The 16,357-nt window shown below is 39.2% G+C and overlaps 1 protein-coding gene across 1 annotated transcript in view; it reads right to left on the bottom strand.

Moving 5' to 3' along the window:
- mvb12bb (multivesicular body subunit 12Bb) overlaps positions 1-16,357 on the bottom strand; it is a 46,260-nt gene that overhangs the window by 2,876 nt on the left and 27,027 nt on the right. The window contains exons 8-9 of the mRNA XM_024274521.2: positions 3,988-4,043; positions 3,684-3,743 (exon numbers count right to left, since the gene is read on the bottom strand). Of these exons, the coding sequence (XP_024130289.1) occupies positions 3,684-3,743; positions 3,988-4,043 (116 nt within the window). The remainder of the gene's footprint in view (positions 1-3,683; positions 3,744-3,987; positions 4,044-16,357) is intronic.

Below are 16,357 nucleotides of genomic sequence, written 5' to 3'. Positions count from 1 at the left end.
AAAAAAAAAAAAAAAAAAAACTCCGTCCCAACATCTGGCACATTAAATAAACATTCCAATGTGTACGTGAGTTTGTGGATGTGTGTCTGTGGATGATGGATGGGGGAATGGGGTGTTATCAGGGAGAGCATGTATCAATGTCTGCCAGTTTTACACACAGCCTGACAGGACAGTGACACTCCAGAACATGGGCGGCAGTCACCCAGACGAGCCCGGCTTCATTTCCTGTCCCTGCTCCACTGCCAAAAATATGTGACATGTTGTCTTCATTAATTCCACCTCTATCTGGAGCTCTCACATACCCCTGTACACTACTGTCCTTCCATACAGTAACGCGGAAACACACAAACATGGCGTGCTGCTCCGACAGCCACACGCCATGGCTCCATAGAAGCACTGCAAACCAATCACACATAGGTGCTAATGAAAATCTTGTCATGTGTGCACACACACACACACACACACACACACACACCACTTTCCGCTCGGAAAAAATCATTAGCCAGCCGCCAACAACATTTTTCAGCAGAGCAAACTACATAAAGATGTCACTTTAAATCGCTGACTAATTAACACTTAAAAAGACACAAATTAGATATGCGTGGCTAAAAGCAATTATAATATCCGCAAGTTTTGTGAGTCATTTGGGAAATGGAAAAAATGCCTAATTGCTGGAACCAACATCATCTGAGACATGGCTCAAGTGATGCCTGTTAGGAAATGGTCTTCTCTACAACTATGGCTGCGACTGCAACAGTTTTCCTCAATGACCTGAGCACAAAAAGAGGAAAAAAATGACCTCCTCAAAAGAAGTAAAAAAACACAAGATGGTTTTCACTTGTTAGAAGTGAAACAATCTACCAAAAGAGCTAGCAGAATTTGTCTTGGCAATATTTCTTAAAATAAATAGTAATGCCCTGACCTTACAAAACAAAATTTAGTCTTTAAATTAGATATAAAGACTCATAATTAGGCATATGGCTCTGAAAATTGGAAATATTAGGTCCTAAAATTATAATAAAAATAGCTGTACATTTGAGCTTTTAAGTGTATTATGATCATTCCTCCCTATATAAACAACTCCAAAAGCAGTATAAAGTTATAAACTGCTGTTGTTATGTATATTCAAGCACTGGAAACTCTGCGCTAGCGCTAGCCAACTGGCAACTAGTGGTTAAGTCATTGAGTGAAAGTGACGTCCGAATTCTGGTTTTGTCTTCGTGGGCAAAACGCAGACACACTGCTGAGGCCGGCTCTAGGATGATGTCATGAAATGGGCGGCACCCTCAAGGAGCAGCAGGCGGAGCCTCTGAGATCCAGGTGTCTTACTACCGGGAACGAAAAAGTCGCAAAAATAATTAATATTTCATACATTATTTGTTCTTTAGTGTGTCAAAGGTCATATAAGATCATAAATATGTATATAATTTACTCTGAAAGGCTTAAGAAAATCATGGTATAGTATTTTTGAGTTAACATTAGTATTAATATTGACAAAGATTAATATTGACAAAGATTAATAATGATACAATGTTCTTTAAGCATTGAAAATATGTCAAAAGCTGTATTTTTAAATTTAAAAAAAAGTTATAGTTGAAAAAACGGTTAAAATTATGTATTTTGAATCTTTTCATTTGTACGGGGCTTCTACTCTGTTGTTCTCATTTGCCATCCCTCCAAAGCCCCTCCCCCTAAAATGCTTTAGCCCCACCCCTGTTAGTTATACAATTTCCCTCAGAAAATATCTCATTGTAAGTGCTACAACATTCTTTTTATCCTCATTTCTGGAATAATTACAAATTTTAGGAAAATGTTATATACATTCTATGTAAAACAGAGAAAAAAACAACTTGTTATTTTAGAGATATTACTTAAAATAAGATGGTATTTTTTTTATCAGTTGCAACCCATATGTTAGTAGTAAATAAATAAATGTTTTAAAAATATTTTTAAAAAATAGATGTTTTAAAAATAAATGGCCTAACAAGATTTCAAGACTTTATATTCTTAAAACAAGTTGTTGCATCTTACTAAAAACTTAGTTGTCGTATAAATCATAAAAAGATCATTAAAGCTAGAAACTAGTGATATATATATATATATATATATGTGTGTGTGTGTGTGTGGCAGAGCAGTTAAAAAATCATTTTCTGAATGATTATAAGAGGAAAGACCATTTTAAACCTGAACAAAGAGAGAGAATCCTTTTGTTTTTGAGAAGCCCTGCAGTCTAACAGGGACAGTGACCTCTTCTGGGCTAAAGAATAAAAACACAAAACACAGCAAAAAAAGAAAGAAGTTTAAATAAAAGTCTATCCTGAATATAAAATTAACTACTCTATATTACATAGATCTAGTTTTCCACTTTTCCCAAGTTTTTAACACATACAAAAAAGACAACACTCATTAATATCTTAAAACAAAAAATAATAAAAAGGTGAAGATGGCCTGTTTCCAGCTTGTTCACAGGAGTTTTACTGCTTGTATTTCCCCTCTTTGTTCGGCACATTTCTTCACAGGGTAATAACAATAAGAGGGGAGAAGTAAAAATAACACAATGGTGAGGGATGTTTCCACTTGGAAACTAATTATCAAGCTAAGCTGTGACTTATCCTCATCAGCCCGGCCCCACCATTAATCTTGTGCTGTCGTCCACTCCACTAAATCCTGTGTTACACTATCTCACATTTACTTCATCAGCTCCAGCACAGCTGTAATTAATGATTTCTCATGCCCTTCCCTTCTCTTCTCCAGCTCAACTCACCATGTGTCCTCCTGCTAATCACACTCGGAGAAGAACAAGAGAGGAGGAGGAGGAGGAGGAGGAGAGGCAGGAGCAGAGAGAAGAAGAAGAAGAAGAAGAAAAAGCCAAGAACATACAGGATGAGCAGTCAGCCTGTCTCCAACCTGGACACACACACATGCACACATGCATGTCATTAATACCTGCGCCGACAATGAGCTTCATTCAGATGACCATGTGACAAGATGGCGACTCTGTGTGATTTGGATAGTATCTGACAGAAGACAGAGGCAGAGTGCAGAACAGACACTCGGTTTGATGAGGGAGTGTTTGCTCTGTAACACATCTCAAACCCAACAGCACCTGTTCTTTTACAGTGGTCTGTCACTTCCTGGCAGTTCTGATACCAAGATACCGTGCTAATGAGAGAGAAGGGGGGTTGTCACTCTCTTTAAGGCGCACACACTCAGACACACTGGCTCTCTTTCTGCCTCTTGCTCTTACAAACACTAAAGAATCTTTTTTTTTTGCTTCGTCTTACAGATTGCCTGTAGGCTATTTCATCAGAAACGAAGAAGTCTTTGAAATGCTTTTTATTTGTTCTACACAATATCTAACTTTTTACGCCCGAGCTGATTGGAAACTTGAAAGTTGCATGCAGGAAGACCGTGCTGAGCTATGCAGAGACGATTAAAAAAAAAAAAACATGATTGAGCCGTCGCGAGAAAGAGCTGGGTGAATATAAAAAGTCCAGCATTTCTGAACGAAGCTTTTAAGAGAGAATGGCTGCCTAGCGTGGCCTTGCTTTTATTCAATTGGGGCTTAGTGGAGCCAACAGGACCTCGCTGTCTCAGACACTTAATTACAACCCCAAGACCATTTGCTTTGCATTCTGGGCCAGCGGCGTCGGCGGCAGTGGAGCGTTGCAGCCTCTACTCACTTCCTCCTCGATCTCTGCCAGGGATTTGATCGTAATGCCCATTAAATTGACTTGCTGCATCTGAAATCAAAAGCACAGAAAGGAGGAGGGAGAAGGAGAAAAATAAAATACACACACAAGAAACATGGCGGTTAGGCTAAGTAAGCATGGTTCAAATCTTTAATCCTCGCCTTCTCTGTGTCAATACAAACGGCTTTAGTAGCAGCCAAACGGTCTGCATTTAGCCATCATCACTCACTCTACTTACTTTTTTAATTCTACATTACAAATACAGAAAAGTACCTCACAGGATAATGATTTTTACCTCTTTGATTTTTCCACGAAACTTCTCAGAGACTGTAAAAGGCACGTCGTCCAGAGCTGCAACAAAAACAATTAAGATTTTTACAGAATAAACACTTTTTTTTCAATTCTAACTATTTCCTCGTGAGATAATAAAACAGCAAAGCGATCCCCAGCCACCCCAGCACCTCCCCTCCCACTGTCTACAGAGAGAAGATGAAAGGCTTTCTTATTCTTTGCTGTATTTGAGTACCTCTCTCCTCCAAACCAGCCCTTCCTTTCCCAGCTGTCTTCCAGTTTAATTACTCTTGATTATTCCAGATTCTGTCTTGTCTGAGAGATGTTCACCTCTGAAACAAAGACGCACTCACACTAGGCACTGAAAAGCGGAAATAAGGGAGACAAAACATTCGCCAGATAGGAAATTTGCATGAAAATAAGCCACACTGTTCAGCAGGCAAAAAGTGGATTGAAATGAGGACTTGCCAGGAGCGTGGTGGTATAATTAGCATTTGACCAAACAAACGAGCTTCAACAGAGCTATAATTAAGCAGGCCTGTAATTAAGTGTATGCCCTTTATCATAATGATCGTGGTTAAAATGGTGTGATGGCTGCCAGTTGATTATTAATGGTGTAACCCTGTCCTGCATGCATCCTGCACTGGAATCAAGGTGTCACGACTGTCAGGCTAGAGAGCAGCCCTTTGTTTATAAAATACATTAGGGCCCAAATTAACACAGGGTGACAAGAGACACAAAGGCTCCTGCTTTCAGGATGAGGGGAAAACTTCTGCTGCTTTGCTTCTTTATAAAATTCCCAATTTGGAGACACAAATCGGGCCGACGTCTTCCGCAGAAACACCAAGCTTCAAAACTTGCAGACCTTTGGCAACAGGAGAAGGAGCTCATAAATGTGATCCTCGTGAGTCATCGTTTAGGAGGTGACGCTCCTTTTGGCCTCTCCTGTTCATTGAAAAGTATGAATTTATAAGATTTCCCCCCGCTTTGACACTTATGTGATTTGCTTTCCTTCCTCTGTAATTACCGATCCATTATAGATCCATGGCTAGGCACTTTTCCACAACCGTAGTACAATGTGATCTTTATAATCAAAGCATGACCTCTTGCCTCAAGGACCAAGGGAAAACTTATCCAGTTTTTCTTCTGCTAACATCTGCCATAGTGCTTTCTTTCAAAGACTTTGCACAGAGGTGCTTTGAGCTAAGCGCTAATCAGGGCATGCTTTCATGCACAGAAAAAGACAGTTTAAACATTTGCCATACTCAGCAGTTTCAAACGACATTATTAACACTTGAAAAGGGGACGCTTCCAATATCAGGAACCCAAAAACAGTTCCTAAAAGAAAATGATGACGTTGAATTATGTGTTTCATGGAAAACTGTAAATGTCACCTTTAGAGAGCTGGCAAGAGGTCACCAAAATCATACAAACTCTCCTAACATTGTCCTGGTTTTATAACCGTTAAGATAATCCGGCCCAGATCATAGTGATCCACCAACCAACCGGCAGCCCCAATCATTACAAAAGCCATGACCCCATCCGGATTTCGGCAAAAAAGTACAGTGATGGGATCAAAAAGATGTCAAACATACCTCTCTACTAATACTTTAACCCTTGTGCTATAGAGTCCAAATGACCCCACCCATATATTCATGACAAAAGTGGACCGCATTTTATGTCTGCAGATAAAAAATCCTTGAAAAAAATAGTTCCGCATGCTGTCTTGTGGGGTCCAGATGACCCCACTTTTAGAGTAAACATTCCTAAGACAGCACAAGGGATAAATGTGTGGTAATTCAGAGCATGACTCCATGTGGACTGACAGCATGTTTATAACTAAAACATATATAAACATGTGCTACTGTGTTGCTGGCAGCGTCTATACCACGCCGAGGTAGGCAAGGGGAATACATTTGAATCTGCAGCCAGCAGTGGAAGCAGAGATTGTGGCGGCTGATGGATCTACACGGCATGGACAGATGACTGCACACAGCTGAAGGCCAGAGGGTTTCTTTATTGCTCATGGATTACATTTAAAACCAGATCTCACTTTGTATTCCCCCACCATCTATACTAAGAGGCTATCTCACATCCAGAAAAAATGGAGACACAGGAGATGACTGGCTGGTAAAAGATGAATGCTGTACTGTGGAGTAATCTGAAGGTGAAAGGGCAAAAATAATGTAAATCCAATCTTCTGACCGGCAAATCCAGCCTGAAACATGTTGTAGCCTCTCAAATGGCCAGGCTACACTCCATTAACTCATGAGTGTTCGGCAGTGTGGGGAATTGGGTGGTTATTTGGCATTTGGAGTCTGCGAGGGCAGTCAATACAAAAACATCTGGCAGGACTTTTGCTACTGTGACTATGATGATGATGGTGATGATGATGGCTGTGAGCGCAGAGGTGGCGTTAAGTAAGGAGGACCCTGTGGCTTGAATGATTGTAGTGTAAAGAACGAAGTCAGCACAGGCCCCGTGTGGATCATTGCCTTATTAATGACGCCGTCAGGTGCGATGAGCAATGGCCGCATTGTCATCTCCAGCCCTCGGGCACAGATGAATGGCTGTTTCAGGGCGGGAAGGGCTCGCTCGTACGCCGGGCTGAGCACTAATCCCTCACTCTTCCATTGTTGGATGCACTGTCACCCCGGACTTCAGCGGCGCAGTACAATGCATTTCTAGGGGTGCAACACATAACACGAGCGCCACACATACACACACCAACAGATAAACCACATCGAGTTGAGCTCCGACACTGACTGATGGAAAAATATGCGTGGGTGATCGAGCATACCCCATATTACCTGAACCACAACTCAACAGTAGCACTTGGGGAATGTTGATGAACTTTTATTTTACACTTCACTAAACCAGCAGAATTGCATTGATCTCTGTCTGGTATGATTACTGGGGTGAGTCTGTCTCGTTGCTGAATTAAGTGCAGAAGTCAAAGGCAGGGCAATAATGCTCAGCTGCAAATGAATGTCTATTAGGTTTGATTATTTTTTTTTCTGAACCATAAAGTAATAGAGAAATACGACAGTATGTGAAGCGGCTAAAAAAAAAAATCTTTATTGTGAAGCTGCTGTATTTCAAGTTTTTCTAAAACTTTCTTTCAGTGGAGCCATTCTTTCCATGCTGATGTGACTCTCAATTTGAGCCAGATTCCTCCTGCAGACCACAGAATTGCTATTCTAGTTACAGACCCCACTCTCTGTCACCAATGCAGATAATGGTGAGTAGATGAGAGCTGGAGGAGAACCCCCTATGCCCACTCACAGCCCTTAGCCCCACTCTGACATGAGAAATAGTGCCCGGGCCTGACAGCATCTCAGAGACATATTACAGTTTATTTTGTCGCCCGGGCATGCCATCTGTGCCATTCCAATGGAGGGTGTGTGTTCAGGCTGCTGCAAGAGAGAGGACACGAGGCTCTGGGTCCCTCAGTAGCTCTGCAGCCACGGCAGGTCATTAGTCAAATTGCCTAATGAGAGAGAATACAAATGGCCCCCTACCCTGACAGGAGGAATTTTGGAGGTGTCAGAGCTCCTGACCCGTGCTATGAGAACAGATGATAGCACGTTGCTATTTTCAGACTCCTTTAATGACTATGGCTCTGTGAAACCCATTCTTTTATCTATTTTTTTTAATTCAAGACACATGAAATTGGAAAAAAATGAATAAATAAATACATGCATCAATGCATTAAAAGTCCAGAATGCAAAAATGGAAGTGTAACTCTTGAATTATTTAATGTTTACTGGGAAGTCAATTAAAATTCCTGAAAGAATTTAACACTGATACTAAAGCAGTTTTTTGCCGAGAAATGATGTTGAGGGCTCTCTGGTAATGTATTTTTAGTTTTCTCCACTGGCTTGTGTGCAGCTAGTTTCCTCAGCCTCAGTGAAGTGTATGCAACCTTCTGCTGCAATTCTCCTGACAGCAAGTTGGTTAGTGTGTGCTGAAATATTAATTTCTTTTCATCTGAATGTTCAAAAATGTAAACAAGTTTAAAAGGTTTCTGAATACTAAGAGTACCAGGCAAAAGATGCAGCGGATGAGTGTTTACAGTTGGAGCTGCGGCTCATAAACACATTAGATTTAGGAGTAAACGGGAGAAGAATTAAGAAAAGAAAGATCAAACAGAAGAAAGCTAAATGTCATTTTCTTGATAAATATTTGTGACATTCACTGGTTAATTTCTTTAATCCTATTTACATATTTCAGTAACAGCTATTCACACATAAAACTGCATTTAAGTTTAATTTTGTTTCAAGTTCAGTACAACAAAATGCAACACAGACATGGAAGCATCAGACTTATGTAGTGGATTATCAGATGCACAGTCAACCAATGGTCTTTTTTTAAAATTATGTCATATTTAAGGTGCACTAAACTATAAAGCTATGCTCACACCAGCCTCTGTAATTCATGGTTGTTCTAGCTTGTTCACGCGTGTGTTATAGCTTTTTAGTTGCTTACAAACTGCATCGACTCACATTCAAGCAGCCATTTTCAATAAAAAATCTATGCAAACGTATGTAGAAATCCAAAATTCTGTTCTACCCATGTTTGCATAGATTTTACATTGAAAGTGGTCGCTTAAATAAATGTTTTAATGAAAATTCTATGCAAATGCATAGACCGGGTTTTCTGTCTTCCACCTCTGGAACGCACGTGATTGCGCATGGCTACGCAGGTTTTTAAGTCCGGTGGCGGGCTCTACAGAAAAATCAGGTATTTATTGATCACACGGTGAGATTTTTATTCTGAATCGCAGCAACACAGAACTGTGGGCAATCAGAGACTCAGATTTGGTAGAGACGTGTGGGTAGTGTCCGCTTCAAAACATGGAAGTACCAACCGTTGAAAAGATGATCAAAAATTTAATTAAACCGGTTTGTGCCCAATCAGATTAAGATGACTCCAAGATGGATATTTAAAAGAACCAATCTGTGAAAGCAAAAATCCTGGAGCAAAATTTGCACCGTTCTGACTTTGTAGGCTGAGCCTCTACCTACTGTCTGTCTGTCAGACTTTACTAACTGCATTCATAGTAAATCTCGAGCTATGTCAGAAGTACTTTACTACTCACTCAATAATGCACAATATAGTGAGTTCACCATTTTGTAGTGCTGTCCGAAACTAGATTTCCAAAATCTAGTGCCCTAGAAAGTTCCCACAAGTCTTTGCAAAAAACTAGCGTGCAAAAACAGACCACAATGCATTGCGGTTGGACAATTTTAGCTCAAAAATGTGTTCAAATGTAATTTGTTAACAAGCCATCCACATTTTCATCATCAGAACACAGTGGAGTAACAAAAAAATGATGTAAAATATTCGTGTTGATTCGATTTTCACTTCCTAAAACTGGTGACGTCATATCCACCGTTTAGAGAAAAAAAAAGAAAAATAGTGACCATGGTGTCTGAATTGCTTTTAAAATCCAGGGCACTAGATAGTCCTGCACTATTTATTTTTCTAGTAGTTATGGGTTAGGGTGGGAATTTGGGTATAGCATAGAACTTGTTTGTAACACGCTATGTCATTTTAGAAACATTAGCAACATTAGCATATATGCAATATCTAATTTTGGGTACACTACATAAAAAACAAGCTGATATTGCTAAATCAAACAATATCGTAAATACACTAACTCCCAATGTCGTCAATAGCATGTAAAAAAAAACGAAAAAAAACAACACACTAGCCAACATGCTACACGTTAGCCGAGTTAGCATAACGAATTCACAATAAAACCCAACATCACATTTTACAGACTGTATGTGCCTCTCAAAACTGCGTTGACATCAGTACAACCAGAATAATCTATATGGACCTCACAATTATGTTGCCTTCTGAATAAAAAAATAAAAAAATAAGTGCACCCTATAGTGCCAAAAGAACAGTAATCTGATGTAAAATGAATGAGTTTATTTTTTTATGCTTTTTTCTTCAATTAAAGATTGAAAAACAGCAAGTTTAAGTAGAATCACCCGTTTGCTTCTCTCATTTGCAACAGGCAGTCCTTAAAACCTGATTGTGGGTGTGAGCGGACGGTCCCAGCAGACGCTGGTCCATCAGTTTTTCCAGAAAGAGCGCAAACTCAGCAGCATTTGCAGTGAAGTGGTCACAAACACAGCCCCATAACTCAAGTTCAGTGGCTCGCACGTGATAGCTGTTCCAAAAACGCTATAGGACCGCTAAGGAACAAGTTGTACATTCTAACTGCTGAGCGTGAAGTATTCAGAAGGTGTGAGGTCTTTTTGTGCTACTATAAAGTGGCTCCAAGTTATTTATTAAAGCTGTAAACTTAAGAAAAAAAAATACTGGGACAACCCTCTGTGGTGGCGGAGAGATTGAGATCTCTGTAGAAATTAAACAGACAATCAGAGTTTAATCAGCAACACAGACTATTTTAAGACACTGCCATGGAATTGATCCCCAGCTGTGGCTGCTGGTAAACGTGCAGCAGAATGTGTGTATAAATGGGGTTCGCCTCTCTGGACAAGTGTAAAAGCTGGCAGAGGGCTGACAGTAAATTGCATGTGCCGGATGGGACACAGCAGAAGGCACAATTACACAAATCCCCTCTTAATTAGCGGTTCTGTGGGCAAACTAACCCGTAATGATGCGAGGGATGTGGCGAGCCCCAGAAATCCTAACAAGAAACACTCAGCAGCACTGAAGACTGGGTCATCTGGTCCCAGCTCCCCTGAAGTACTGACTGACGCTTGATCTGTTTTGATCAACACAGCTGCAGGAGACGGCTCCCATGCAGCCGTCCCCCTCCCTCACAACCCGGAGCCCTCGCTGAACTAGCTGCCCTCTGGACGGTGGGTAAAGCAGCCGGCCCTGTGCGGATGTGGATGCCGTTATTAAGTTTTTCGTGCTCACAGTACCAGGCAATGTAAAGTGGCATCTCGCGGTGAGTGATGAACTGTGCCAGAGCGGAAGCAGGAGGGATGACAGCCAAAGAGGCATCCTTGGCAGACACTAACCTAGGCATCCACCAATTTATCATCCCCTACTACCAATGCACCAATGCGGCGCCACCATTTGTCATTAATTATGCTGAAAAGGATGCCATTAGTCTCCTGATAAAACAGACTGGTGTTGGTATATTGCATTTATGAATAAAAACAGACACATTTTTTATTTTTTTTTATCATTTAAATAAAGGCGTGATGTTGTTCAATAAAAATGTGTCTTACTTATTAACCAAAAGGGCGGCTACGGATGCAAGGTTTTGATGAACTGCTTTAACTTCCTCCCTTTTCCCTGTTTTTCCTTTTTACCATTGCTTAAAAAAAGTCCTCATCTGTGTAAAAACACTGATGTGTTTGAACTTTTGCTCAGCGACTTCATGGTTCTAAGCAAACCAGTCAGAGCAGAAAAATTTAATATAGCTTCTGGGAGCCCCAGATGCCCTTTTCCAAAACGACTTCATTCCCAGAATCTCATTGTGCTTTCTAAATCACAGCACAGTATGTATTAGAACATCATTAATTACAAACTTAACAAGTCAGCAGAGCCATTAAAAGATCTTTAAGGCATATTTGACCATAAATCTCCTTAAACTATATTTAATGACTGAATTTTTTGAAATATTTTTTATCAAGTTCTAATTAGATGTGTGATAACAAACCCTGCTGTACATGGGGCAAATGAGGGGGCCAAATGACAGGCCCATCCATTGAGGCCGTCCACCTCTGGACACTGAAACTAATGGAGCACTGCTTCTATCTCAAGGATGGATAGAAAGCAATGAGGGATGAGACTCTACAGTCCAGCCTGGCCTGCAAATGCAAAGCCATTTAAAGCTCCTTATTTGAATGTAATAAAGGTCCAAAAACGCCTAAGGGCCCTTGGGGCTCCAGTCAAAAATGCCATTAGACCCAAACAGGATTGATCCTTGAAAGCCTAATGGCACCGGCACACTGTGGAGCGATTGTGTTCTTCCTTGATTTGAACCACATCTGAATGAACAACAGCACAACAAACTCAGTTGGTTTAGTTATAAGACATGAATAAATAAATATATGGAAAATTACATTCAAAATTAAAATTAAATAGCTTTTAAACATTGTGACAACACAAAACATGAAAAAAGGCATTTGCTATCTTTAATTAGTCCTTATTTGGTGGTTTTCATCTTAAAAAGGATATCATTGGACTGAAAAAAAAATTAGTTCTGGTTCAAGATCCATATGATGTAAAGTACTTAAACTTAAGGTCAAATAACCAACAATTGTATACTGCAAACTACTAACTGATACTTCCAGCTATTTGATCAAGTTGAAGTTAAATCAGAACAGAAACAACTTTGTCTCATTAAGATCTAGAAGTGAGGAATTTATTTTCAGAATGCGTCAAAATGATTTTGCTCCATACTCTTGACCAGGGGTGGGCAAGCCCGAGAGGCATACACAGCCCGTTAAACTGTTCAATCTGGCCCGCCAAACTGGAATAAATTATATTGATAAACCCTAAATAATGTCTTGTTCTCCCTGTAAGTCTGGTGTCTCCACATAAATGGAGCAGTTTAAATATATTAACCTTTGCTTAAGTGCAGAAAGTTATTCTGCATTTGTGTGCTGTTGGAAGGTTTGTGTTTTTCTGGAGTCGAACAGTTCTTTTTCCAATTATTCCAACAGCACATGAATACAGCATTTCTCTATCTTTAAGTGTATCATAAAATGACACAAACCAAATAAAAGGAGAACAAAAGACAAAATTATATATTCGTCTTCAATCAAACTAAAAGCATTTATTTTTTCAGATTCCATGTTATTTCTTTTTCTTATGAGGTGCAATACAGTTTTGTTCGCTATTGATCTGGCCCTTTGTCCACTTTTAGAACTTTTTGTGCCCCACGAGTTAAAAAGTTTACCTACCCCTGCTGTTGACAAAGAAATGTTTGATTTAAGGCCTAAAAAACTCAAATTGCGCAGAAATTTCTGGTTCAATTTTAAGGAAGTTATTTTGACTTTCAATAAATATTGACAAGTTAGACTGGCATTTAATGTCACTATTATGGCAACAGAAATTTAGATTTAATTAAAAGATGTTATTATTGTTATTTTGTTCACATTTTGTTCTAAAATGAGTCACTTCTACTTATTCCACTAGTTTTTTGTGAATGTAAATAAAATTAACTACATTTAGGTACATGAAAACCTGGAAAAAATACCCCAAAATATCATTAGACAGTAAAACAGTCAGTTTGAAGTAATTCTATCTAACAATTAGCTATTTTGGTTTATTTTTCCCTTTTTGAATTCTTGTGGCAAACTCCTTGTTTCTAGATTTTCATTTTTTTTAAGAATTTTAATTAAGTGAAAATGACCTTCTGCATGGACAGATCACTTGTACTTGTAATTAGTGTTTTTTTTTTCTCCTTCAAGGCTCTTTTTGGGGTGTTTCAGTCCAATTGAGCCAAACTGTGGGGACTCTTCTTTTTAAGTTGGCCTCCTGTCCTTGTTTCTGTTTAATTAGTGCTCAGTAGGGTGTGTATTGGCAAGAGTCTGGCGCTACGATGCATATCCCGATACATGTGTCACGATACGATGCAATACATCACAAGATAGTACCAGAGACAATATTTCCCCTTTTTTTATGACTTAATACTAATCTTATCTGAATATTTATGCACATTTGACATAGTAAAATATCTTTCTTAATTACATTTTTTAAAATACTCACAACATTAATCACTGGAACTGTATCTCTTATAAAAGTTGTTTTTCACCAATCAAATTTATGGTGTTTTTCTTTGATTAATTCTTTAAATAACTTTGATTTTCACAACTAAAAGTTTTTCAGCATAGGGAAAGAACCTACAAAGATCAAACCAGTTAAGGTGCTTTGATGGAAGCTTTCCAGAAACATTTCACTGTGATGAAGCAGCATGACAGGATGAACATGTCGTCTTGGCAGCATTTCAAGTATTTGCCAAACGAAGCATCGCGATATTTCACAGAATCGATATTTTCTTACACCCTAGTACTCAGTATATTTACGATCAGTTATGATCACTTGTTCAGATTTTTGTTTTTTTGTGTTTTGGTTTAACTTTTTTACTGTGTTTAAGACGTTATGATGCATTTATATTCCTAAATTCAACATTTACTCACTCAAGATAAATTCTCCTCCAAAAAAGAAATGTAGTGTATGCATGTAGAACTGAGCCCCCTTTTGTTTTTTGTCAATGAGTGTTGTTTGGGAGGATTTGTCGCACCGTGTGCCACTTTTGTTCTGTTTTGCCTTTTGCTGACCGTGAAAATTAGGAGGCCAAACGCGGCTTTTTAAAAGCATTCCTTTCGTGCCTTGATGTAAGCTCTGGCACTACTTCAAACGTCAGGACCGGTTTCATAGAAATCCCATTCCATCTAAAGCAAAAGTGCAGCAGTAAATCTGCCCGTGCCTCCCCCCATAACACTTGCATAAATGATTCCCTCAGCCCAGTTTAGTTGATGCAAAACAGAATGTTAGTGAGCTTTGGCCAAAAAAAAAACAATGCTTGTGACGCCACTGATCTCTCAGTGGGAGGGGAGAGAACGGAGAATAGGATAGCGTGCACTTGGAATAACTTTTGTGTCACTATCAAATGGTCACATTTTAATCCCTCAGCCTAAAGAATGGTGTTATTCTAAAATATAACCCCATCGGGGCAGAAGCAGTTGACATCCATCATGGATTGAGATAAGAGTGTTGGCTCTGCGCAGCCATGCCCACAACTACACGGGGAGATAAGATGGAACTTTTGTTTGAAACCTGATGAGAAGCCTCTTAAAGAAAGCGCCGTACTAGAAATAATCTTTTTTCTCCATGTTAGTCAATCAAGAAATGGTGTATTTTGGGAGGGGGAAAAGAAAGGGGAGAAAGAAAGTAATTTTGCATAATCAGTGAGCACCATCTGGAACAATTAACCAAATTCCACAGAACTCTGAGGATCAGTCATATTGGCTTATTAAAGATCCAGAATTATACAAGTAATAAATCCTTGGAAAAACGAAGCGTACCCCTGCCTGTCACGACTATTTTAACTTCAAATACAGTGGAATTCTTGATAAGGCTGAAAAAGGAGATTAATATATGCAAATTTTGTGGGGCATTTAAAAGCCCCCCAACAACTGTCTCGTTTTTTTTCTGTCTCTTATTACGAAGCTTTATGTTTTATTCATACACCAACTCACCTGTCATTTCATAAGCTATAATATTATGAGGGTATTATTAAACAGTATAAAGTGGAGCTTTAATTGGAAAGCTCTATTGCATTTTCCAATTATTTGTAGCAAATTAAAAGCAGATGCATATAGTTTAATAAGAATTCCAATATTGTTTCCTGAAGAATCAAAAGTGGCTGTCACCCTGCCAAGATATTTTGCAAATCCAAGTTAATTTTGAGCCCCGTATTCTTTCCTTCTCATCTGAAGGATGAACTGTCTAGTGCTTGTTAATTGAAGTCCTCCTAATGGATGGGGAAATAATTGCTCTCCATATTATGTTAGATCAGGGCCAGTGTCAGGATTTATTTTTGATTATTGCTATAGATATGCAAATGTATTCTATTTTATTAGATTTATCTTTTTATCAGGTGAATGCCTGCTGTTTAGTGTCTGTTGTTTAGTTGGTTGATAAAAAAAAAAAAAAAAAAAATACAGCATACTTTTATTTTGAAATTTCAGACTTATTTACTGCATTTCATCAAACCGTCCTCTAAAACATTTGAAGGCTTCGCTTTAGAATACCTGGATTAACTGTCAATGATAGACCTAATTGGAAAAAAAAAGAACCTGCCGTGGATCATAACAATGTTGTCGAATGAAAGTAAAAGGTTGAAGCGGCTGTGAAAACTTTTAAAAATGAGCCTCAACTGTCAGCTGATGGAGGGCGGCAAAATAAATGCGAATTAGTTTTTAATATTCTGGTAATAAATGTCAAAGCTTCTGCACATCACATCTGTACATGATGTGACTGTAGATGACAGATTCCTCCGACGTGTTACCTCTCCTCCCCTCATCTCTTGAGCTTTTTTTTTTTTTTTTTTTTGGGTGGGGGGGTAATAGTGGTGGTGGAGGTTGTTTTGTTGGGAAATGACGGAGGGTTTAATCAAGAAAGCAGGCAATTCATCAATCCTAAAGAAGGCGCCTGTAGAACCCTGACAGAGCGCACATGGTTTTAGACCAACTCGAACCTGGCCAGCTGTCAGCCCACACACACACACACACATGTGCCAGAGCACACACACCACCAGTGCTACCACCACACAAATTCACTGTCAGCTGCAACCTCACACTTGGTCTACAGGCAATTGCGTTATTAATGAAGGGGAAGCTGTGTTCTCTGAGATTTGGAAAGTGATG

The sequence above is a fragment of the Oryzias melastigma genome, linkage group LG9 (assembly GCF_002922805.2).
Source record: "Oryzias melastigma strain HK-1 linkage group LG9, ASM292280v2, whole genome shotgun sequence".
NCBI classification, from domain to species: Eukaryota; Metazoa; Chordata; class Actinopteri; order Beloniformes; family Adrianichthyidae; genus Oryzias; species Oryzias melastigma.
Note: the sequence above shows the minus strand (reverse complement) of the source record. Positions and strands in the feature narration are given on the sequence as shown.